The 27,066-nt window shown below is 39.3% G+C and overlaps 1 protein-coding gene and 1 long non-coding RNA gene across 28 annotated transcripts in view; one reads left to right on the top strand and one right to left on the bottom strand.

The window, feature by feature from the left end:
• The window catches only part of mbl (splicing regulator muscleblind), a 262,579-nt gene that overhangs the window by 140,242 nt on the left and 95,271 nt on the right, over positions 1–27,066 (top strand). Inside the window, exon 3 of one of the 27 annotated variants that reach the window (XM_074123950.1) lies at positions 155–684. The exons of the other annotated variants lie outside the window; for them this stretch is intronic. Coding sequence (XP_073980051.1) covers positions 155–466 — 312 coding nt within the window. The 3' untranslated portion in view covers positions 467–684. Of the gene's footprint in view, positions 1–154; positions 685–27,066 lie in introns of those variants that run through there. 27 annotated transcript variants of the gene reach the window in all.
• LOC141452096 (uncharacterized) lies at positions 6,891–7,364 on the bottom strand. The gene is made up of 2 exons (XR_012457227.1): positions 7,228–7,364; positions 6,891–7,156 (listed from the first exon to the last, which is right to left on the bottom strand). It is a non-coding gene; the product is annotated as an uncharacterized lncRNA (long non-coding RNA).

Here is a 27,066-nt window from a genome sequence, read left to right as displayed (position 1 = left end):
TCACTGTTACAACCTTCCGCACTGTTGTACTAATTTAATTAACGCGAACTGTCCTAAGCGAGCTGATTTATGAACTACTTACCCCCCCCCCCTCTGCTGTATAAAAAATAAACGTAATAATGAACCAAAGATTTCAAAAACGTTTTTAAAAAAGCTCGCACCAGCATCCTTCAATGAGCTCGCACCAGCATCCTTCAATGAGCTCGTACCAGCATCCTTCAATGAGCTCGCACCAGCATCCTTCAATGAGCTCGCACCAGCATCCTTCAATGAGCTCGCACCAGCATCCTTCAATGAGCTCGCACCAGCATCCTTCAATGAGCTCGCACCAGCATCCTTCAATGAGCTCGCACCAGCATCCTTCAATGAGCTCGCACCAGCATCCTTCAATGAGCTCGCACCAGCATCCTTCAATGAGCTCGCACCAGCATCCTTCAATGATTTTCTTTATTTATTTTTTAAATAAAAATAGTCTGTTTAAGTTCATTCTTCGATTGTTACTTTATGTAGTAGTCAAGCGTTAAAAATAATAGCTAAAAATTAATCTTTTCTTTTAAATCCGTGATTCAAATTTAACAGTAACCAACACTAACTTTTTCTTTTTCTATCTTAATGAGCATATGTAAGTGATTACACAGAATAAAGGACATAATAAAGATAAATCAGAAGAATAATTTGGAATAAAGTACCTAATTAATACATACAAATACCTTCCTATTTTATTCAAAACGTTTTCTCAAAAAAACAAACATTGTTATTGAGGATGGTTTGGACACCGCAACTATAATCATTCTTTTAAAAGATCTCTCCAGTAGTAGTTACGGTTCCGACTTAACACCTTATCAGCTTATAATGATAGAATTGCTTATTCCAAATTTTAAAAAAATCTAATCTGTAAAGCAGATATGTGACTTTGCAGAATAGACAAAAAGGAAAATCTATCCAAAAGGTACTAAAATCTCCTTAAAAAAGTACCTAATTAATTATGAAGATCTATTTCACATTTTATCATAATTGTAACAAAAAAAAATATTATGAATGAACTGGCCAGCATAAGGATCTTTGACTTCTAATAAATTCTAAAAAATATTAATACAGTTAAATAACTTAAATGATATCAATGAAGTATTAATGAAATGTTGGGTACTTGCTGATTTATGTACTTTTTGGCGTGTAATTAACCCTTATACTTAACTTTTTAAACTGTAAGTTTTCGGTAAAGAGATTTTTGTACCTTTTGGATAGATTTTCCTTTTTTTCTATCTGCAAAGTTACATATCCGCTTTACAGATTTTCAGAACATTTGGAATAAGCAATACTTTCATTACATCCCGATATGCTATAAGTTGGAACCAATGGAGAGATCTTTTAAAAGAATGCTTAGAGTTGCGCTCCACAAAGAATCCACAAAAACAATTTTCTTGGGAAAACGTTTCCCATATAAATTGGGAAGACATTTCCAATACGGGGTAACACAATTAAACTGCAATTTCAGTACTTCCTTTTTAGAGCAGTAAGAAAAATTAAACTGCGATTATAGTGCTTCTTACTAAAAGGACAAAGAGAAATTAATCATCAATCACAAACGATTGCAATACTTCCCTATAACAGCTGTAAGAGTAGAATCGCACTTTAAAGTAACGCAGTGAAGCTCGAACCACTTCATCTTGCCGCCAAATTTAATCAAATCGGGCGAAGATTATTGACAAAAGTTTAAAAAGGGCCTTACATAAGAGGGGCAAACTCCCTTTCTAATGTTGCAGACATCAAGATCCACAAAAGGTAAACCCACTTATATACTCGTACATCATATATTCGAATCGAATGACAATTCATTCCTGTAAATCGGTTCATTCGTCGATAATTTGAACGATTGCAGTACTTCCCGTTATAGGTGTTATAACACGATAACTCATTAATGTCACGTAGAGAAGGCCCAACTTTCTACCAAACTTTATCAAAATCGGACAAAGAATTACAGAGTTATTAGTATTAAAAGTTTTGGAGGGGGGCCATACTTACGTGGGGCAAACGTCTCTCCTTAACAGTGTGCAGCGTCGGGACCAGCAACAGCCATAACTTTGATTTAAAATTTAACCTTCCATATCTCATTACCTATTAAACTAGGACATTGAGGCTTATACTATTTATAGAGCTAACTTTTCTCTACAATTCGGAAAGAATTCATTAAAATACAATGCCAAGAGAGAGATCTTTATATCCTTTTTATTCCTTTGAATAAAGTATTAAAACCACCAAAATTTAACCTTCCATATCTCCTTTACTATCACCTTAAGAAAAACATACAGTTTCATGAAAAGTCGGGAAACTCTGTGATTGCGCTGCAAATTACATAATTAGTTTCAGTTGACTAATTGACCCTGCGCTAATTTAATGGCGCATTAAACGGCATAAATTATGATATTCTCTAATTACGAGAGTGGATCCTGCAGATGTGAAGAGTTGTAGCTCGTGGAGTTGGAGGAATTTGAGGGCCTAAGTTCACGCCTCCTGCACTGAACTAACGCGCCCTACAGGACGTACGATATATGTTTGAGTGGGTAAGAGTGATGTTCCGATGTTGAGGGGTGGCCGACAGTTACAAGAAACAAGCAGGAGTAGTTCTTGTTGGCTGCACTATTCTGAAAGTTATTGTTGGTGTAGAGGGATGTATCAGGGACCTGAGGGCGGGTGTCACATTCTGTTGGGTTAACAAAGGATCCTCTCCTCTAGCTCTGCTCTGTCTTCATGTCACGTGTTTTCGTCACGCATTCCTCACGTGACAGCCAACCTTGCCAGCGCTACCTTGGCGCTGCAAGGACTACTCGGCGAACTCTGAGAGCCACCTAACACTCACTTAGGTCTTCGTTTTCACCACGTCTTGCATCTAATTCCTGCAACCCAGGCTCTCTAGCGGAAGTGACAGGTCCTATTTGTTATGTGCAGATGATATGATTTTGATTAGAGACTGTTATATAGTACCTTTTCTCAAAAAAATAAAATGACCGCTCTTTATGGTTATTGTGTGTTATAGAATAACTGTAGATGTACCGATTCAAGAATAGGTTACTAGTTTAGGATTCGGCCAAGGTTACTGCTAGAAATTAGGCTGTGCTTGGCTCATTGGCTGAAAGATGCTCCGGATCCTGGGTTAGTTATGACTTAGAACGCATCATGCAGCTCCCATAAGAGCCTTCCATTCACCACTGACCTGACTTGAAACCTACAGCTGTTACTTTACGGACTACCATATTACTTTACAGACTACCATATTACTTTACGGACTACCATATCGTATTACTTTCCAATACCAATTCCAGTTTAATTACTGAGATTAGAACTGACTCTTAACAGGTATTATTTATGTAATGCAATCCGCACTCACTTTTACGCAGTTAGATTTTTCTCTCGCAAAAAAAATGAGTTATGGATCGGAATAAATCGTCCTTTCACGGAGCGAGTCGTGTCCGACGAAGCGCAGAAAGCCGAATGACCTTCATGCATTATTTTCGAGTAAGCAGAAACTGGAAGTGCATCGGAAGTCACTGTTGTGGGGCCGAAGAAGCGCGCGATGATATCCAGATTTCCCGCAGGAAAATAAATTAGGGAGAAAACACTAGAATATTGTTCTAGGGTTCGTTGTTGCGCAGATAATACATTGTTTCATATTAACTGACTCTCAGAGTTCGTGTTTGCAAATATTGCAGATAATCAATTAAAATATAGAATTCAAAAGAGGGATGCAAATTACAGCACCTCGCCCGCCTATGGAATTATGTGTGATTTGTTAACTCACTTAGGGTGCAACTGGACTAAAAGTGCTACTGGATAGATTCAAGGATGCCTCAAACCTAGAACAAAGGAGGCAAAGTAGGCCATCAACATTGAAAGTGTGTTCCTCACTAGTTTAGTAACTATGACAGACTAGTTCTCGCACATGAGAATGCCGAAATAGAAGAGCCGATGTGAGTGGTGGCCAAGAGCAGCGTGCCGATTACTATGACTTTTGCTATTTTAACTTCTTATAAAAATGAATGTTCTCCTGCTTTATATAATTTGGACAGGTTCCATAGTTTTTTTTCATTTGTTTAATATTTTTGTAAAATTTATATTTCTGATATAAATAACTCAGTGAGTTTAAGGAGGCTAGTTGGGAGGTGGGAGTCGCATGTCGCCTTCTGCATGGCTGTGGCCAGGACTGCATACTCGTATACTGGCGTTCCGTGAATGTATGCCCCATTATCTTTCAGTAGAAAAACCGCGTTAACAATGCCGGCCTCACCGTCGGTGATCTGGGACCATCGGGTCTTAGTTTTTGCAAATCCCGGGCTCAGCTAAATTCCAGAGAAAAACCAGTGTAGATAGATCGTCCTTCGTCAAATGAAACCCTTTAGCTGCTAACAAAAATTACAGACCACTCGGAAAAGGAAACCTGTACGGCTGCATTTCCCATTGATTGATATTCTTCGAGCCCAGAATTTGCGTTGAGCATGCCATGGCTCAAAATGTTTATTTTGAGTTTAGCAAACACACAACAATTTATAAAAATCCACTATCAAAAGCACTTTATGTCTAAAAAGTGTTAACCCTGCGCAATGAAATCGGTTTTAGTCCACTGGATTTCTTTAAATTTAGTATTTTCTTACGTTTTCAATTCGTATTGGTCGACGCACCGTGGGAGAGAGGACATTTCCTAGAATGGCACGTTGAAGCAAGCTAATTTATTGTCAAATAGTTTTTTAGAAGGTTAGTCAAACTTCTGATGAATATTTCCAAAGAAAACACTAAAATAAAAGAGAAAACTCACGGCTGCAATATCTCGCAATAAGTGGTGAGATCAAGTAAAAATTCAAATTCAAAGTGTTTAAAATTCTGGCGATAAGCAATGAAAGTGGGTCACTGGCCCCCAAATTTAGTTAAGAAACAATTCCATGCGCTTCTAGAATAAAATATGAAATCCACCTCTGAGTAAAGTATAGATTACATTTAGTTTCTCTTTCACGTAGAAATACTCGTAGAAGGTAATTTATCGTGATGATTTTCAATTCGGAGTTTATCCGTTCTGAGATTTTCTGAGTCCAAAAAAGTGGGTTTAAAAATTGGGTAAGTTTATAATGACGTCATTATTAAAAAACGGAAAATTACAGAAAAATCAAATTTGATATATATATATATCAGTAATTAAGAGGAGGGGGGGAGGAGTCAGCTTACCGAGAGCTCCATTTTGCAGAATTATTGAGATTTTATTGAAGACGGCTCCAACGATTTTTGATGGATGCCCAACAACGCTCCTTGTCCACATCAAGATTTATGTCCACAACTTCTCAGTTACTTACAGTTTACATATTCTAAGTTGCAATTACGCCAATCATTTTGCTAAATAAACTTACAATTCAAACCAAGATTTTTTTTTATTATGGTAAAATTTGTAGTTAAAGTGTCTCTAGCTTTCGCACTCGAGTGTAGGAAACCGGAAGCCAACACTCATTCCACTTTCACTTGGCGCCATTACCACGCAGTTTCCTTCTTCACGTCGTTATTTGTGCTAAAAGCATAGTTGATACAACATCCTACACTCTTCCATAATATTTTTCATTTTGTTTCGTAAATACGTTCGTTCATTAAAACTGTCCGGTAGGCCAGCTATGTAAGGCTTGATCGTAAAAAACTGCACGAAAAAAGCGTAACGTTGAAAAACACCCAACTTTGACAATTTTTGCCTCTTTTTCTATAAAAGATAAAATTCCCTAATTTTCGTTAAATATAGGGCGAATCCTCCTTTATAACTGTATTTTTCTTGCTATAAAACAGATTTAATAGATTTCGAGAACAAAAAAAGTGGCAAAATGAACAAAAACGGAATTTTGCAAAATTGTTGTTACCTGTTTTGTGAACAACAGCGTAGCGCCTAAACGCGCGAACTAATTTTCATGAAGGAAGGTTCATCCGATCCTTTTGTAGATTTGACCATTGGGAGTCCCTACGCTGTACAAAGAGAGGCCCCTCTCTAAAATTATTGCTAATGGTAACTTTGTAAATCTGGCTGGAAGAAGTAGTTGGAGCTTCCCTATGTGGCACTGTGGTTACCCTATTAAGGGAAACCGATTTTCATGAGTTGTCAGTCGATGTGTAGCTATGGCTTTTAGGAGCCTCCATGTTCTCCAATCCGTGGGGAGGAGTTAGACCGATGTATGTAAATCCCCCTATAAAACATTATTACCAATAAGCTCTAAAAATCTTCGCCATATTGTAGTGAAAATTGGCAGGAAAAAGAAGGTTAGAATGATAATTAATGAACTAACGAACTATTACTTCCGTTGGAAATTTAAGAAAAAAAAAAATTAGATTTATGTTTCCGGGAAATCTGTGATATTGATGTTAGATGTTTACGTGCGTGGGCGTCTAGAACCTTAAGGCATTAATAGAAACTTTGTATCCCCTAATCCCGGAGTAAATTAGCCTAATTATTCTAGATATCCTAATATTTATTTATCACTAGATACATTTAAAGTAGTTCAAGTCATGAAACAAAAAGAAATATCTATCCAAAAGGTACAAAAATCTCCTTAACAAAAACTTACAGTTTAGAAAGTTAGGTGTAAGGGTTGAATAAACGATAAAAGGTTCACAAATCAGCAACATTTCATTCTTCAGCTCGAAATTTCAGCCATTCAGTAACGTTCGAAAAAGCTTATTTGTTTTATTCAAATTTTTTAACAATAATAAGTATCATTTAAGTAATTTGACTTAAATTTACTTTTCTATAATTAAGTAAATGAGTTGTTAGATTGTGAGTGTTCTTTCATTCTGTTTATTTATATTAAACTCGGTTTAGAGGATTATTGTCCCTGATTCTTAGGATAAGATTTGAAAGTTAAACAGCAAATATGTCTATTTTTAAATAGTATATTTGAACAATTATTTATAACACATATAATATACAAGATATATGTAAATAGTCACGTCCTCTGGTCAGGGAATAATATAATCGAAAATCTTGCTCAAACCAGTTATCGCGGCCTGAGAGAGCATATTCTCATTAAAATAAACAGCAAAAATTAGAAATCTTCACGGATGCAATGACTATCTAGCTCCGCGGCTGAAGAGCTTCAAGAAAGCTATTGCGCTGCACTGGTAGAGCTAAGACGATGAACGTCTGTGAAACAGAGGCGCCTTTTTGTATTCAGCTTCTAGGAGTAAACATTGGAAGAAATAGTGGTCACTTACGGATGTAATAATTGAAGTAAGAGAAAGCTGTGAGTGGCTGTGTTGGACACACTGATGGGAACGGAAGTGAGGGCTTGAGCTACAGCTACAGAGCAGGTTGCCAACTGTGGCCAGAGACGCGAGTGGAACTTGGCTCAAGATCAGAACAACTTACACACACACTGCACACAAGAAGAAATGGAATTTATTTTGGTTAATGTTTAGAATGCCGAACATGCACGAGGGATGCCGAAGTGACAAATTTGGTTTTAGTTACTTGTCCAGCTGTGCTCCGTCTATGTGACCTATTTTGGGCCCTCCGCTCTCTCCCCCCATCGGCTATCTCCCCCCCCCCCCACCACCACAGCTTTTATTTCCCATTTCTAGACCAAGCCTCTAGTCCTCTGCAACTATTTGAGCCTTCTTCATAACCAACTAAGAATTTCTACTTCTTCTTTGAGGAGGATGAAGAACGACCGTTTGGGCGATACCAGATCCTGCACACGAACCACATTGTGTCTCTACATCTGGCGATGACAATATTTTTGTGAAGTCTATTTTGAAATTATTTCTTGGTCCTGATTGGTGGCTTTTTAGTCAATTTTCCATTTATTATCTATTTGTAGCATTAAATTTGTCCATAACAATCTCTGAAATTGAAAATTGTCTCTTTTAACCAAAAGGTCCCTTGAGTCGGAAAAAGGTTGTTTTTAATATAAAATGTTCCCCCACCCACTTTGTACGACGGCGTGAACATGAATGAAAGTGGGCTTCCAATAAACATCTTTTGAACGGAAAATGCAGGATGCTACAGAAGCTTCATATTTGGTGCCCCCGGAAACCTGACTGCAACTCAGCAATGTAAATGTCTTAAACGGAAGTATCTATACTGATTGGAGTTTTCATTTTGGAAATTTTCTTGAACTCGTCATATCTAGTGTTGTAGGCGTTAATTCCCAGGGGAAGGGGTCACTTTGGGCGAAGGACAATGAGTAGGCTTCCCTACGAAGCTCCAGTTCAGTTGTTTCAGTTTTTACCTTCCTAACTCTTAAAGAGAATCGAAAGACGTAGCAAGATTACTGCTGGAAGAACCAGTTTCCTAATGCACTTTGATTTAATTATTGCACTTCTTGAAGATCTACACTTTTTGTATGAAAAATGGTTTCCGAAAAAGTTTGATTCCGGTCTGTTTAGAAGAAGAGGATGGAGAGGTTTCCCTCTAAAATGCATTTCGACGTTTTATGTGTTTATGTAAGTGCATGTTCTGTGACGGCCCCGGCACTTACATTCTTGTTACCTTCACTAACTTGCTGAAACAGGCACCAAGAAAGAAAGACAATTTTTCAATGGAAATAGATCTAAATGGATTTTCCTCTACAAAAATAGATGCCTGTCTAGATTACCTATCTATAGAGTTCTGGAACTTTGAAGTAATTAATTTTCCCAGCAAAATCTGTTTTAGAGTATTTCTTGGATTGTAGTAGGCTTCTCTCTGTTATTGGAGAGTAATGTACAATTTTCCATTTTTAAATTTTGAGTTTGGCGAAGACTTGTAAGTTAGGAGCTCTATAGTTGTGGAAGCTGAAATTCTGTAGGTCTTTACAATCATTCCCACAGCTCTACCCAGATTGTAAAGGCAAATTCTTGAGAACCACTGTTTTAGGACTTGGCGGATCTTCTTTCCACATATGTTTCTGTAAAATAACTAGTAATGGGTAGAAAAGTAATTCCCAGACGGTGTTAGCTAGAGAACTAAGTAGGTGTGCATGCAAACCATGCACTCTGGGGCATGCAACATCGCCACAATCGCTGCATAGCCCGTATCAGTTCTCTGCCATTGGCGTGCATTACACTCTCTGTGGGCTATTTATAGCAGTGCGCCCGCAGGCGCTATGACTCACCTCCGGACCAGAACTGGTTTGGCGGCCACTCCACCCACCTTCTCTCTGTTCGCCTCCCATATACTTTACATACAACCACTTCCTCTGCTTGCTAAACGATCGAATACTGCCTCGCGCACAACCAGACGCGCCTCCAGAGGCTAAGGGGACGATAGCCCCCATTCTCCAATGGTATAGAAAAGGATTGCCATCGAGACAGATTTTCTTTTCAAAAGTAACTTTCAATTTCTTTTTCTACAATTATCAGAATAATCTAAAAAATCTTGGAGTTGAGAGGAGAGATCAGTTTCAATACATGTACTTTTAGAAAAATAATTTCAACGGTGTAACCTTTTCTGGGAGGATGGCGGCCAAAGTTTTCTTCCTTAATGACTGTCGAATAAATTTAAGTATTAATCGTATCAGGCTGTACATTGTGTCAGTCTGAAATTTAGATTGTCTCCTGTCAGTCTGTTGGTAGAAGCGAGATATATGCTCCGATAACTAATTAGTTTGGAAGGGTAATAACACTTTCAGAATTCTAATTACCTTGAAGTGATCTTAAGGTTCGCTCCACATTTTTAGGCCGGAAATTAAACTGCGAATTTCGCACGTTTGCAACATATTCTTTAAAAGGAATAAGGGTTAAATTTATCCATCTAATTTTATTAATATCCGGCTTGGATTTTTTTCAATCAGAGGTCATCGCCCGGAGCTTTTTACGGGCAATGTGACCTCCATTGTCGCCAGTCAGTGTTCCCCAGGACACATCGCGGTATTATAAGATTCGCTACGATACGGCCACGGTTTGTATCCAGTTCTGTGGTTCTTAGGTATTGATGAGGTCAAAACGACCGTGTTGCAATGGTTAAATCAGGCTGCAGACTTCTTCGAGGATGGGGTTCAAAAGCTGCTTCTACGATACGATAAGTGCCTTAATACTAGTGGCAATTGTGTAACGAAGTAGATTAAGGTTCCAGGCTTTCATGTAAACATGAAATTGTTAAGAAAATTAAACTTGTTTTTCTTTTATTTCCAAACGATACTAACTTAAAAAAACCGCCTCGAATGCTAACGGATCCTTCTGCTGGAATGCGGCCTGTGTTTATGTCATGAGAGTCGCAATATGTTTCACATTTTCTTAAAATCCATGGAGTAGATCTTTGTTTACGTTTAAAGATAGACTCGTTCAAACTCTTTTACGATTTAAAACATGTGTTTTACGTCATTTATAAATGGAGATTGATGGAAACTGGCCATATGTTCCGACATTCTTGGTGCTCACAAAGATTGAAACTCCAATCACTCTAAGATCATCTGTAAGTGTGGAGTGTAGAATACAATTCAGATTTTGCTTTTGGTAGCTGTGATCTTACATTATTATAATGTAATTCGAACCATGATGGCCGAAATGGACTGGCGTTTTATTTGAAACAAATTCCCAAGAAAATCTGTTTTCAAATTGATTTTACAGCTATCTTAATTTTTCAATTAAAATATCATTAAAAGTATTAGAATTCCAAGTACGAGTGAAATCGGTGATACAAATACGATTTTACCTTGCAGTTTCCTTTCTCATCATGTGGTTCAACATGGAATTGTTGGCATGAACTGTTTGTACACTTCTCTGATCTATTTGATAGAAGAAGATATTTACTTTGTATTTATTATTACGGGGTTCTCGAAAACGTTGAACAACGAACTAATTGAAATTTTTTTGCGGCAAATTTGTAGAAGCACTTCCAAATAAATGATCTGGGCGTAAAGTGGGTTTAGCACAGAACCCTTTTTTTCCGAAGTAAAATGTCTCAGTCCTAAGTTCGCATCAATTTGGAAGTAAGATGCTGTATTTATTAGAATAATAATTACAGTAAGTAAGAGTGATGTGAAATCATGCGTTTTCGCAAAATCTCTATTTGGGAGGTTCTTAAGTTCACAAAGTTTGGATTCTGGAAGCAGTTTAAGGCATGAGCACTTTCTTCTGTACAAGTTGGCAGGGCAATCCGGCTCTCAGATCGTGCACCTTGATTCTTGTTCTTAAAAAGACAGCGCTAGTAGTTCCACTTCACAAATATAGATATAGATTCAACTTAAATAAAAACTGCGTATATAATTACGCTAGTCCATTTCATTGCACAGAATGACATATTAGTCACTAGTTTAAAAAAATTGTTATAAAACTGCTAAATATAACATACAAGTATTTATAATCTAACCTGTCGCTTTCACATCTTTCGGTGATAATAAAATGTTGTTTGGAATTCAGTAGTTCTAGACACGCATAGACATTGTTGCAGATTTATGTAAATGTCATATTGGGCAACCTTACCTTGGGATCAAAAGATTTAGTTTCTAAAGGCCTCGCTAGTTTGCCTTCACCCAGTATCAAACTCGTCCCACTTAGTCTCTTTGCAGCCTCTGTGCCCACGCCTTCAGCTTTTCTGTGGATCTGGATAAACATGGCACCGCCAACACTGCACAGGGGTGTTCAGCATCTCATTGATAAGATAAACATTACGGTTTTGGGCTGCATTTAGTTTAAAGAAAAAAGCGTTGACCTTCTAACTACCCTAAATCGTGTGCTCGTCGCTTCGATGTCTCTCTCCAGCTGTTTCAGCCGAGAGCAAGATCAGATAGCGCCAAATTTCAGCGTGTTCGAGTAGTAACCAAAAATATTCCTTTCAATTCCAACCAAATTATTCTAACCAATTGGTATGAGTCTGCGCGATCAGCAAAACTCCCACAGATAACGTTGCTTTAAGTTTGAGTTTGGTATCTCGCTTAGATGCCACCCTCAGCCGGAGAAGGAAGCTTTTAGGCATCCGGAAGTTCCACTCTACTCAAGGTTTTTAGCGAGTTTTAATACGTAGTTCCTTTGAAGTGACCCCGTGCAATTTTAAAGTAGGAATTGCAAGAAAGACCAAGCTAGTGGGAAAGTCGGGTTTCGAACTAGAGATCACACTCGTGTTCGTGTGGATTAGGAGTCGCCATACAACACTCTTGCTCTCCTGATCTCATGTTTCATGAAAGTCGGGACACCCTTTTCAAGAAAATTCCAAACAATTTTAAATTTGTGTGAGTTGAAGAGAATGGCTGCTGGCAGTAATTGGAAGACTGCCAGACCTGAGAACCAAGTTAGGATAAAACGGGGCTAACTACTGACGTACCACATGTTTGGCATTTTACAACTTTTACGGATGACGTCACACTTCCTTAAACAGTGAACCGATATTAATATTTGAGTAAAAATTCTAGATTTCTAGAAAATATAAAAGCGGTACTCGGGCAGACTGATCCTCCAGGATGCTGCAGCCAGAAGGCTGAATCCATTAATCCGCATTGTCTAGTTAATGAGACCAGATTTTTTTTTAATTTTAGCGGAAACCACTCCAACGATTTTACTTTGCTGACTGCAAACTGCCCCTGTCAGCATCTCTGAGTTGTGTTGCTCTTAAGAAATGAAGAGAGAAAAGGCGTTACCGGGACTCGTAGACACTCACAATAGACACTCGTAAGCAATAATCACGCCCATTTCAAGAGTGATTCCTTCATTTAGATAATACGTATAACAGTGGATTTTCCGATCACTTTATCTACGAAGAGAATTTACCAGAAAGTTTCTGCAGGATAATTTAAGGAAATGGTCGTCGTGTTTTTCTCATGAGCAGATTGCCTGGAAGACCTCATCGTAACGTCCCCTCCGAAAATGAAGACGGATGTTTGTATTGATCACCACGGCGCTGAAAATGCCAAATCAATCGACCCCCCCCCCCCCTCATTACCTCTAGCCTGGCCGTTCCCTTTTCGCAGCTCGGTATGGCATTTAAAGGTCAGCTGTTGGAGCGCTGTGAAAGGGCATGCTAGGGCTGCTTCAGACAAAGCTGCCGGAAATCAAAATACAAATATTTTCATGCTGCCAATAATATCTTAATTATTTGTTTTGTATCATTGATTTTCAAAATTCACTTTTCATGCCATTGAAATATTGGTATTATTTTGTCATCAAAATCAGCACGTCCTCGAATAAAAATGATCGATTTGTGAAATAATCGATTGATAGTATAGCTCAAAACTAAATTTCATTTGATCCTGGAGCACCGGGATTATATCCCGGAAGTGAGACACTACTTATCTTAATTCTAAATCTTGATAAAATTCAACATCCTGTGCCTCCTCCACTAGTGTATGTCCAATGTTGTTGTTTCATTTAATTAGAGGTAAAAAGATTTTTTAATTTGAGCAAAATTGCCGGCAAGTCTGACCGGAACCAAGTGAACATTGAGACTGGCAAGTCTCTAACTAGAGAGGAAATGAGATTATGTAAATTCAATTACCTCATGTCAAAAGAAATATCCATACCACTGTTTTAAACCAAATATCATAAGCCAAGTAAAGGTTGAGTGTGCAATGTGAACATTATGTGTAAGATCTCTGGAGAATGAAGAATCCTCATGATGGCGTAGGAACAGCATCATCCGAGGTGCTTTCGCTTTGAGCATCTTGGGCTCGCAATTTTGACGCTAATTTAGGAAGGTAATTATGCAGAAAGTGAGCTCTACGGAAATAAAGAAAGACCCCTCTCTTCCACTAGAGTCATAGAAATGAATTTCGCCGGAAGTTTTCAAATAGTTTAATATTTAAATGAAATTGTAAGAGGAGCTTTTTTAGGAAAAATAAAATTAAAATTTATTTCTGCAAAGTAGCGAAGTAGTTTTGAACAAAGCCATTGTTCAGTGGTAATTAACAAATTTCAAATCTGAACCGTCCGCGGTTCACTTTTAGTTAGAGCAAAGGAAGCATGTGATCATATTCGATGACGAATTTTGACTGGAAATATTCGTTTTATGATGCAATGAGTGTACAAAAGCAGCAGTTTTTAGAAAGTGAAGAATGTTCGTAAGTCAAATAAAATGTCTCCTAAACAATGACCTGCAGATAACTCAAAATGTATGTTACTAGAAAATTCACAACCGTCATTTTACTGAATGGATTTTCAACTTCTCTGCCATTTTGCCGGAAGTAGCGATCTATAATAATAATAAAAAATTTGAAAAAAACATGCGAAACAGGTGTCAGTGGAGGGAGTTCCCTTTCTACTATTTTAAAACTAGAAAATGTTAAAAGAACAAAATACATTTGAGATGTGAGATGTGGCTTGACCTTGATTGACAAGAGTTTCATGGCGGTATTTACTTCCTCGCACTCAACATCTCAGTACTTGCTCTCTCTTTCTCCCTTCTATAAGAGGTATAAGAGAGGGATGGTAATGGACCAGGACGAAGCGCTGCAGGGTGAAGTTCTGGAAAATCTGGCGTCTGCCAAAACGGAACAGAAAGCAGACGCTGACCTAAGATACTGCCGCCCGACCGAGTGTATGAGTCTTCCATATTTTCGCCACTTTAGTTCAACGTTTTTTCGAGAAACATTAATCTCCCGATGGAGTAGACTGGAGATCGGCTACCAACTACGTCACTTTTAGACGTAGCCATTCAGAAGACAGCAACCTTCTGGTTCGATCCGAACCGTTGCAGGACTACTATCAAAGTGGAAGGCAGGTTTCACTTTCTGGGTAGCCAAGATGATGGGACCCTATGAAGGCTCAGTAGGCAGGAAATGAGACTATTGATGGCAATACTTTGATTAGAATCGCTGTTGTCGCTTCATCATTTCCAGCACGACTCCACACTTGCCAATTCATTTATATGTTCAAGCTCAAAATAAGTAGGTGCGATTTACCTTAAACTAGCGTCACCTAGTTTTATCTTATTTTCATCGTATCAAAGAACAGGATTTCTGAACTTACACTTTTGCCCACCATCTTTTATCCAGTAAAATGCAAAGTTTAAGGAGTAGAACTGTGAGTTGCAGTGAGAGCGGTTAGTGCCCAGATGGTTTCCCTCCTCACCTTGAGTTGATCTACAAATGGAGGGTACAGTGCCACTTATGAATTGATATTAAAGGCAGACGTCGCCATTTTGAAGCCCTAGGTATGTTAGTGGGAAACCTTAGTTAAAGAGAAGGTTTCATGTCTCTGATGACGCAGTTCCCCCACTCTTCAACATCCCATCAACTTGTTCATAATTGCAGATTGATGGCGACAATTAATAATAATTCTTCTTTCTCTTATCCCTTGTAAGTGAGAATGCTAAATTCATTCAAATTTTGGATTCTAAATATTCACCAGAAATGCAAAGAGACGGAGATTTAATTCAAATAGAGATCGATAACAAACAAACAACATCTTGCTGCTGTTATTTGATTGAAAAATCACGGCGGAAGCTGTTTAATAACGTTTGTGACGTATCACAGACAGCGACAGGTTGGCTGAAAATATTTGTATTTGTTCCGGTTAATTTACTCGTAGTAGCTGATCAATGTAGTCAGTCTAAGTAATGGATCCGTCATGCCATCCAGCAAGAGAATGTCAAGCCGACAGTATTAAATCGCTGAAGCATTGGGACAAACTATGAAAAATCCAAGTGCAAGCATTAGGTCTAGGTTTGAATTAGCCATTAGCATCCCTGATTCTACTTCGGATTACTTTAGCAAGCCACCAGCTGGTCTTCTTCTGGTATCGCATCCTAAATCTGGAAGCTTATTTATCTGGCTCACGGACTTAATTTAACTGAAGCTGCGCTTTAGCAGAGTTGTTCCTCTCTGAACTTCACGTTACTTTGTTACTTGGCTACAGCCTCCTTTATAAATATTAAAATGAAATGCTAAATAAATTTTTTTTAAATCAGATTTTGTTTTTTTATTCACAAAAAGATAATTAATTCAAAAGGAGTTAGTGACTACACCTGCTACTCAACTTAACTTTTCCGTCATCTTTACAGCTTCATTTGTAAGTTCAGTTTCCTTCAAGGTAACAGGTGGCAGGAGGTACTACAGATTTCTTTTCGGGGTTAATTTAATTATTATTGAGATTAAAGCCGCCATATTTTTCAAGAAATTCCTTTTAATAAAAAGCCAAATCTTTTGGTTTCCAGTTTTCTTAAGGAAATCTTATTTAACTGAGAATATTGCCGACAGATTGTGACACAAGTTTGACGAGATGGCGCTAGCTAAACTCGTTTACTGATGTTTTAGCTTTGAGACCAGTGTAATGCTTTGTGTGCCTTAAAGGAGTATCAGATAGGTGGCTAATATTATGGCTCCTTGCTCGACCTGTTGGATGATAATGCAACATTCGCAAATATAAATTTATTAGTCAATCTTCAATGGACGTATTTTTCACTATTCCACCAACCGTTTCCTCTTTACTGCTGTGTTAAGTCACGTGTAGATTAATAAATCTTTAAAACACGAATAACTAAATTACAGAACTCCATTTTTTTCTGATGCTAAATTTTTATATTATTTCAGGCGGATTTATTTATCAAACTTGTAGAGGCTGGAGTCTAGCTTTGCTGAGAGCGGAGAGAGTGTTGTTTATTAATATGCTGTTTATACGGGTCTTCTAACTAGGGACGACATGGTATTAGAATGTAGTCAGTGACGAATATTGGCATGTTACCCTTGCTAGAGAGTGTGGGAGAGCCTTGCTCTCAAGGTCTGTAGATTGGCGAAAGAAGTGGAAGAAAGAAAACGGTAGGGAAGGCAAGAGGATGATGCTCTTCAGAAGAGCGGCAAGGGGCAAGAACGGTCAGAGATTCTCCTCACAGTCTGCTCCAGTATGACTGGAGATTTGCGTCTGTGTGGAGATACGGCCGCCCCCTGCCATTGGGGCGGCACACTCAGAGAGCAGCTCTTCAAATAATGGAAATAATTCATCCGTAAAATTGGTTCCTTTTTTTCTCTCGCAGTTTTCTTCCATTTGAGAGTGCCGCCTTCTGCACTCTGACGTCAATTTGTATTCATACTGTGGGGGCGAAAGGCGGCTAACTAACCTAACCAGCCGCCAGCAGCACTCTCGCGGCACCTCCTCAACCTTCACAAAAGGAAGTATCGTCCAGTTTTCCGTTTTCACTTTTCACCGGAATATCCCTATTTGCAAAAAAGTGATTTTCCCAAATTGGCTTCTCCCTCTCCCGCATTTGAGTGTTATTGAGAAGGGCAGGTGCCCTTTGAGTACCCCCGTCAAGCCAAGAGTGTCCCTCAAACCGGAAGAGCCATTTTATATAATTTATTTTCTTTTTTGAAAGTTTCTCTTTGACACTGCCTCCACCTACAGATCTATAACAATGTAAGTACAATGATACAATGGTTCAAAGTATGGTATATTCAAAAGGTACAATATTAGTTTCATATTACAAAATGAAATATGTTTGTGAAATGCGGGGTTTTAAGAAGGTGAGTATTGAGTAAGTTAGAACTGCGAGAGCTTTAGTTAGAGGAATTCTAGAAGTGAGTTGTACGTCTGGTTTTATCTTCCTATTGTGGTAACGATTAGTAATATTGCCCTTCTCGCAGTCTTAATGAGGCGATGGAAACTGTAGCCCCAATCGGTACTTCCTGCCAAGTGGCCAAATAATGCGGGACCGCCAGAATTAGTGTAGGATAATTGCGGTATTATTGCTTAGCTACACTGAATTCCAGCTTAGAATAAGCAACAGCTAAAGACTGGAATGCAATAAGTGGACAATAAATGCTCTTAACGAAAAGTCTGGTGTAAAAGACAGGACGGTCTTGATTGTAAGTTTAGTGTATTAGGAGCCACCAGCCATGGGGTCGTGCTCATCAACTAATCTGTGATTCGTCTTCCTTTCGTTCCGTTGCGCCTTTGTTACTTGTACGAAGAGTTGTACTACATGAGGATCTCCGCCCCTTTTATTCTCATCTTTTTTTGGTGATGTCGTTATCAAACTGTTATATTTTTATTGTTAGTTGGCAGCCATACTAGTAAATGGAGAACTGTCTTCCAGTCGGAGGTCTAAGATATTGTTAATTGAATTTGGGATGAGCTTTAGCGGAACTCCGAAAGAGAATTGTTGCTTCTCTGATGATGAGCTGAGTTGAAGGCTTCAGCTAGAATGCTTGAATATTCCCGGAGCCAGGAAGCAGAATCCTCTACCATACGCTTCTGATCTGGACAAGTTTGCGGATGTTTGGGAAAGTGGAGCCGTTGAATAGGTTGGCAAAATTAGGCGTCTCTCTTCCCTTTATCCGTTCTAAAACGGCTGAAAGCATTTCCTGGGGCACCCGTCTATCCTTGAGCTTCCCGGGAAAAACAACTTATAGTTACAATTTGAGTTAAAAGGTAAATAAAGGTTTTTAAAGTTGTTCAATAAAAATCACCAGTCGCAGCCCGAGCACAATGTGATTGGTTCTCTGTGAATGGCCTTAAAAGTAGTTTCAATGGCAGACCTAACGAATATTTAATGGCAAAACATCGCCCCGCCCATGTGTAGGACACATCGCCTGTGTTCTAGTTGAATGCTCTTAATTATCTCACTAAATTTGAAATTGCTCGAGTCAGTAAAGAAATAAGTTGGCGGCACTGATGAGTTGCTCTTTGCTATAAGCTGTTTGTGTTCTGTCTGTCTGTCTATTCTTTTGTGGACTGTGTGGTCAGCTTTACTTGCTAAATTGCGGAAATTTCAAATATGATTAGCTTTTTAAACAATTGCAACCGGAACTGCCACTTTCAAGAACAGCTCCTAGGATTTCCTTTAAACTTGTCTCCTATTGGCAGATTAATAGAGAGGTACAGATATTGGAAATAACACATTTCCAGTAATATTTTGATATAAGGGCCCTTTTTGGTGAGCGAGAGAGGCCAGCCCTTTCAGCTAAGTACCCATTTAGGGCAGTTTATGGCCTTACCACCTTAAAACCTGTAAAATTGTTTTACCAATTAAATATGTAAGTTTTAATCTGCAACTCACACCCAGACCATTCGTTAAAAATGATTTTTTTTTTTTTTTTGTCATTGAGGTAGGGCCGGAAAAAGTCGTGAAAAACTCTATTTCGAAGCTTGGACTGATGGCTTAACTTCCTGCAACTAGGAGTATTAGAAATTAATTATGGCAAAGGAGGATTATATCGAGCGGAGCAGGCGAACTAAAACTAATGACTAAAATTAGAGAGTCCAAGAATACGAGAAATTTAGTAGTTGTAGTAGAGGTTAGGAGGTCCAGCGGAAGTTGTTACTGCCGGACATGAGAATACATCCATCGCATTGTCTTCGCTTATTGAGAAAGTTAAACAGGCTTCCATTTAGCATCAAGGAGCCAATGGCGAGAAGCGTACTTCTATCGTACCTGGCACCGGAACACAGATAACAAACATAGCGGGCCTCCTCCGCCTCTTCACTTTGTTCTAATATTCATTATTATGTTAAAACATACTTTGTTTGTTTTGTGTATTATCAACTAATGTTGGTACGATTGTTACAGGTGAGTTGGCCACGTTTCTTATCGCAACCTTGTCGCAGATATCTCTCTGGAAGCAGGTAATTTATATTCCTTTTGTAGTTATTATTTAATTTGTTGAATCATTTATATTTCTGTAAATTTGAGAAGAAAGAGATTTCGTTTCTCGGCGAACTCTCTCTAACAGAACGAAACCTGAGAATCTCTAACAGAACGAAACCTGAGAATCTCTAACAGAACGAAACCTGAGAATCTCTAACAGAACGAAACCTGAGAATCTCTAACAGAACGAAACCTGAGAATCTCTAACAGAACGAAACCTGAGAATCCATTTTTTGCTTTGAGCCAATAATATCAGGGCCACCGAGAAATGTAAATCTCGGGAATATCGCCAAAAGTTTGGCATTTTCCTAATTGTGAATGGTAACATTCGAAATTCTAGAGAACGGATATTACATCCCAAAAAAAGTTTGGGACCCTGTGATGTGATGAGCCGATTACGGTATTAAACAGAACATTGAGAACTTGCTGCGTTTATTTGTTTTTGGATAAGTATGATTTGAAAGAATGTTTTTTTCTTTTTAAGAAGATAACTGATTCTAGGAAATGCAGAAAAATACAATAACTGCTTTCAATCACAAAATACATAAATGATTGTAATATTGTCTACATAAAATGACCAATTATTGTAGGAATGGAGGAGCAGTAACTTGGGATTCTAAGAAATCAGCCTTCATTCAAGTTAGATTGCCGTGACTCTGCCATTAATGTACCCTAGGAACTTGTAACTTCACCTCAATCTTTGCAGTTCATTGAAACTTTATTTCACTTCAAAGAAAGTTGCCCAATACTGTACGAGACTCGAAATTCAGTTAGAATAACTTATGTATACTTATTGGGTCCAAATAGTAATCTTGACACCTGTTATGAGCTAATTATTATAAGTGTATTATTAATTTAGCAGGCAGGTGTAAATTCTTAAGCATGGCCTCCCCGTGAGGCAGCGGAACTTGCTAATCACGGGGAAATACTATTTGGGAACATCGAAATATTGATTGGACTCCATTAATAATGCACAGCCAGGAGAGTTGAGCACTCCCTCTCCCTCCTGGGTATAAGAGGGCAGCCGATTTAACTTTCGAAATTCTGTTGTCAACAGAAAAAGATTTTTAGGTCTTGGGAATACTGATTTCCGCCATTTTCTTTAAGGTTTCGACCTAGATTGCTATAAGGTTCATAAGTGAAGTAATTTTTTTCTTTCAATTCCACATCTAAGGCCGTTTCGATCGTATGCCGATCATCCTCATCACTTTTTTACGGCGAAATCAACACCCTATAAGGATAATATTTACCCCCCCCCCCACCCACGTTTATAATAATAATAATAATAATAATAATAATTTCCCCCCCCCCCCGGGGAGTAAAATCTAATGGATACCAGGTGGGCCAGTCCTGGTGATGTGGGACTCACACCCACTAAAAACCTCCCCGTCTCCTAGCTAAACCTTCCACGGAACCGTTTACCACATTACTTCGTGGAAGGCCTTCGCTATTCGCCCTTTCTGGCTTCCGCATCTTTAGGCCACATCTACTCTCTCTCCCTCTCAAGTGGCACGGGACACTTGCTGGTGAGGGTGTGTGCTCTCCACGAACTTCTTCTTTCTCAGGACGTCCTCAACAAACACAGCCACTGCTGCCCATCCTCTCTCCTCGCGGAGCATTCTTTGAGTGACGTCATCTGGGCTAAAGTCGCCTATTGCATCGGCCGCTCGTCTTCTTTCCGCGCCCCACCGACTGCAGGCAAAAAAGACATGGTAGGCATCCTCCTCCACACATTCCTCGCAGTGGGTACATTGAGGGTCTTCTGCTTTTCCGATCCTATGGAGGTACTTTCGGAAGTACCCATGCCCCGTCAGGAACTGGGTGAGGTAATAGTTTACCTCCCCATGTTGCCTCTCGACCCACGGTTTGATATTTCGGATCAGTCTCGCTGTCCAGCGTCCCCGCTCATCCGCATCCCAGCGTTCCTGCCAATCATCCATCGTCCGGGCACGTTCCTCGCGCTTTTTTCTGGCCTTTGGCAATACCTCCGCTTTCCGTAGATAAAGGCGCCTACGCTCGACTGCCAGTAAGTCGATTGGGATGGTGCCCGCGACCACCATGACCGCTGGTTCAGACACCGTGCGGTAGGCGCACGCCACTCGCAAAGCGCCTCTACGCTGCACTCCTGCAATCCGCTTTCTATACTTCGTGAAGCGAAGTGCTTCAGCCCATACCTCCGCTCCATACAGCAGAATCGAGCTCACCGCTGTCATCAGCAGCTTTCGCTTGCTCGGTCGTGGGCCATGCGTGTTTGCCATGAGCTTCGCCAATCTGCCTGTCATAGCCGCCGCCTTGTCCGCCACATGCGCTATGTGGGGCCAGAAACTCAACGTAGTGTCTATCATGACCCCAAGATATCGGATTGCCGGCTTTGTGAAAATCTCCACTTCACCCACCATAAGTGGGACCTCTTTTGGTATCCGCTTGTGGCTGAGTGCTACCATTTCTGTTTTTTGAGTCGCAAGAGTAAGTCCCATGCTTCCCATTTCTCTCAATATCCGTCGCATGACCATGTTGAGGTTCGTCTGGACCGCCTCATAAGTCCTAGCTGTGATTACAGCCGCGACATCGTCAGCATAGCACACAAGGTATACTCCATCTGGCATTTCCACCTTCAAGAGGCGATCATACGACACGTTCCATAGGTCCGGTCCAAGTACTGAACCTTGCGCTGCTCCTGCTGTGAGTCTCCTTATCTGCTGCCCCTGCGAATCGCTGTAAAGAAGTCTGCGGTCGCTAAGATAGCTTCTCATCATCCTCATCAGGTATTCAGGGACATTAAAAGTATCCTGAAGCGTCGTTAGGAAGTCTGTCCACCTCGCAGAATTGAAAGCATTTCGGATATCGAGAGCGACCATGAGTACGATATCCCACGAATGATGGTTACCAGCCTCCGCTCTTTCTAGTGCCCCCACTACTTCCGTAATGGCATCCACAGTGCTATGTCCTCGCCGAAAGCCAAATTGCCTGGGTGAGAGGTCTCCGGCAATTTGTATGGCCTTATGCAACCGCGGCTGGATGAGCTTCTCGAGCAGTTTACCCGCTGTGTCGAGCATACACAAAGGCCTGAAAGATGAAGGGGACGTCCTATCCCCCTTGCATTTATCGATTAGTACGAGTCTTGCAAGCTTCCAGCGTGTACTAAAGACTCCTGCCGTCAAACAGTTATTGTACACAGCAAGGAGAAAATCTGGGCGTTCATCAGCCACAGTCTTTAATACTTCAGCAGGTATACCATCTGGACCTGGGGCTCTATGGTTCCGCAAACTGCGGGCAGCCGTTCTTAATTCGCCCTGCGTGAACAACGGGATCTCTCCCGACTCCCGCTGGACATCTACCTCTCGTTCCTCATGTACAGGAAACAGCCCATCTATAATCCGGTTCATTTCTGCAGCGCTCAATCCGTTTACTGGGGGAAGCAGGCCAAATTTCTTCATTACAACCTTGTAGCCTCGTCCCCAGGGGTCTTGTTCTACTTCATCACACAATTTGTGCCAGCATGCCGCCTGGCTGTTTTTAATTGCCTGTCGGAGCCTCTTCTTTGCCATCCGCCGTTCTTCTGCTTTGATTTCAGCGTCAGCTCGATTGTTTGCACGCGCTCGCATAGACAGTCGACGAAGCCTAAGAGCTTCACGGCGTAACTGCGCGATCTCTTCGGTCCACCAGTATTGCCTCTTTTTATTGTGACGGGGTCGCTTCATTGGCATTGATACCTCACAGGCATCATGCAAGAGGTGCATAGCCTTCTCAACGATCACTTCAGCTTTCTCTTGTTCATTACCACACTCACATTCAGATAGAGCTATGTTCTGCCCTGCTGTAACCACTGATATGAGCTGGGTTTTGTCAAGTTTCGATACATTCCATCGCGGTGGGCTAACCCTTGAGCAACAAGATGCGTATGGCACTTCTGTTACATTAAAAATAATATATTGGTGATCGCTGCCAATAATAATAATAATAATAATAATAATAATAATACTTTTATATTAGAGTGGTCAGAAAAGGAAAATATTTGAGGGGACAATCTTAAACCCACGAAATTATTTTCCTGACTTGGAGTAACACTCATAAACATACCTCTTGTCATGGAGAACGTACTTGTAGGTAAAGTGTATTCACCAATCGGAATGGCCGAACAAGTTCACTTTATCCATAGAAAACGCAGCCAGTTTTGGAAAAACATTTAAGTTAGGATCTCAAGATGGTTGGTAGGGGAAATCATGTGAGAATGCTTTTTCTTTAAGGTTATTACCTCAAATCGTTTAATTAAGGTAAACCTTCCAAATTACCCTTCCTTATTTCATTAAGGAAACTCTCGAGTGAGATGTGCTGCACACCGTATGGTTAATGTTATTACCATGACGTAAAATATTTTATTGCTTCGTCATCAAGAAGTCTGCCCCTCTCCCAATTTTATAAATTAATTACTTTCATTGGCCGACGCATATCCAGGGTACGGTTCTGCGATCTATTGGCTAACACATTAACTGGCCAAAATTTTCGTTAAAATCCAATTTTGATTAAAAACATATATTTTGTAAGTTAATTAAGTAATAAAATAGTTACACCCTCATAGCTGCCATTAATGATGTCATTAGTAAAACTAATTAGGCGCTGATTTACTCGTATTGCCGCCAGTCCAGCTACAGTTAATGAACTTTCGATTTTACTTTCATCTCCAGCCTTTTTGAAGGATTTAAAAAATGTTAAATATAATATATTTATAGCAGAGATTAATCCTGGATTAATCCAGAGATTAATTAATTAATCCATAAATTAATTTAGTAGAGGATCTAAAATTAAGCTCACAATATGAACTGTTTAAATCGGTACGACATTTAGTAAAGTAACTAGGCATTAGAGTGACATTTCACGGGAATAACTCGCTTGATAAGGGTTGCGCTCTAGCGGCTACAGTTTGCTTGTTATGAAGAGGTTTCTAGTCTGGAAGAGTGAGTTCACGAACAGGAGACAAAGGAAATAGTTTAATTTGTTTTTGTTTTACGTCATTTTCTCTGCAATGTAACAGTTTGGTTAGGTTAGGATTGATTTATTTATTGAGCTATAGTACTTCGCGGAGAGAATGAAACCCTGATTTCGAAAGCAAGCTCCCCGCCTCCTCCGGTTGTATCTTAGATCAGATCCGCATTGTTTAGGAACGCCAGGGTCAAGATAACATAATTTGGTTACTCTGAAATCTCTCCCATTTCAGAAAAATGGGTTTTAAAAAATGATGTTCAGACTTCCAGTTTCGTTTGAGTGCCTCATGAGTCGGGATTGCAATTTAGCGAAGGAAGCCCTCAAACCGGAACAGAACTTCCTTTTTAAGATTTTGAGGATTGTGAGATTTGGGTAGAGTTTACCCAAGCCCTAATTTAATGTAATTGACGTAGAATAATAATTATTTATAAAATTTTCTTGACAACATTACCATATTTATATTACGAATGCCATTCAGATTACACTAACCCTTGGCTTAACAATATTAAGATTAGAAAGTATTACGTGAATTGCTAAAATTTTGAGTTGGAAGGAAATCTCTCGCCCGCAATCCACTCAGTTAGGATTTCTTAAAAGTCACGCCACTCACCTGTGAAACTTCGGCCGTTATATTTTTCTATAAAAAATAGGTTTTAGAATATTCCCGGAAAGAGGTCTCGGTCGTTTCCGTCTGATGTATAGTTTCGCAAATTTGACATTGATGCAGAGACCCAACTACACTTCAACAAGGACGGAAGTTATTCTGGTGTGAAGAGCGGAAACTGTAACTAGTTACTTCTTTGGCTGAAATATTTCAGCGCGGAAAGTTAGTCATTTCTTCAGCCGGTTTGCATAACTGGTTGACGTCATCATCTAATATAAATTAGAAGAAAAATAATGTCATTTGGACAAAATGCTATTGTTTAGTGTTGGGAGCAGGAGGCCATGTTGAATGGCGACTAGATGGAGAGAGAAGCCTTAAAAAGGTTCCCTAAGAAGCTTGGCCTACCTTATAAGGCTCTCCTTTATTCTTATATTTTATATGTTGCTGTTTTTTAACAGTAAAATTATATTTTTGTGATTTTGTGGCCAAAGTAAGAAAGAATAATCCCTGGCTATCTGTTAATGATCTCAGAGTAAATATTTTCTCTTACTCTTACCACAGTATTGCAATCGTAATTATGTTTCCGAAATTAGGAGTTTTAAAGAATATTTATTAGTTATACTAAGGGAAAGTGGTTTATGAATTAATTTGGAGAAATCGAGAATGTTTCGCCCTCAGATGCTTTAAGTCTCGATGTGCAGTATAACGACAAGCAGATCTATGAGGAGATTCGTTGGAGAACGCCATCGAACTAACTGGAGACGTAAACAAACTGAAGATTTGTTATAGTGCTGTTCAATGCTGTAACGCCAGAATAGAACACAAAGCAGCGTCACTCAGAGCTTACAGTTACAGTGGGAGGAGGGGAAATAAACAAAAATGGTTAAAATTAACCTCTGCACAACATAAACAACTTGTTTTGTTTACTTTTTAACATCATCTACACCTACTACACAGTGAGAAGGATAAATTAGCAGTAAAAGCAATCGTTGGTTGGCCACAAACCAGGCACAAAGAATGGGATGGGAAAAATAAAATGAATGCCAAACTGACTGAATGTCACAACTTGAAAGTAAGTACTTAATTTCGTTCGGCAGGAATAATGCATATGTATGTAGTGGTCACCTTTACCAAAAAAACGGTAACCGAAATTCACAGACATGAAGAAACCGAACACTGGAAAAACAGAACAAGTATAACCACAATTCTCAAACACTTCAACTGGTTACCTCCTTCTCCTAACTAGCAATAACAATCCCTTTTCTTAAAAAATGTTATTATAATGCTTCTAAGGATTAAGAAGGAACCAATAAAATGCTGTGTGTGTGTAAACACAAAAACTTAGAATTTCGTTTGGGGCCCACACGGGACCGTCCGTAAATCAATATTTCAAAAAGTAAAATACTACGTTACTGAAAGTATTCCTCACTTTCACTGATATTGAGTTAGAAAATGGCATAAAGTACATCTCACAATGATAAAAGTTAAATAGTTTTTCAAGAAAATTCGTTTTGGAACTGTGTTAGGGTGGGAGGGTGGAGGTTATGGTGGGAGAGTGGAGGTTAGGCTTTCCTGTAAGCTTTCATTTTTCATCATCAACAAAAGTTCTGTTTGACTTTCCCAAGTGTGTAAGGTTGTAGTTATTAAAATATTCGGAGTTTTAGAGAGAATTGTAGAGTTAGAACTTTGAGGAGAAGTCGTGTGAGTGTGAACGCAAGATTTCTCTCTTTAAGGAACTCACAGAGTGAAGGACGGAACGCCATATTTGCAAGCAGCAAATTTCCCTTTCTGGCAGATACACGAATATACTGAAGAAAGCCAAAATATGAAAATGGAGACAATATTAGTTGAAGAACTATTTGTTGGTCGATACTCCGTGACCCGTAACCGCGCGCCTCTTCTCTAAGAAAACCGTTATAGTGAAAGGCACTGTTAACTTATTTATGTACTTTCAAATTGCATTTTATCTCTTAAAAAC

The sequence above is a fragment of the Rhodnius prolixus genome, unplaced genomic scaffold, assembly GCF_049639745.1.
Source record: "Rhodnius prolixus isolate KJV_2025 unplaced genomic scaffold, Rpr scaffold_38, whole genome shotgun sequence".
Taxonomy (NCBI): domain Eukaryota; kingdom Metazoa; phylum Arthropoda; class Insecta; order Hemiptera; family Reduviidae; genus Rhodnius; species Rhodnius prolixus.
Note: the sequence above shows the minus strand (reverse complement) of the source record. Positions and strands in the feature narration are given on the sequence as shown.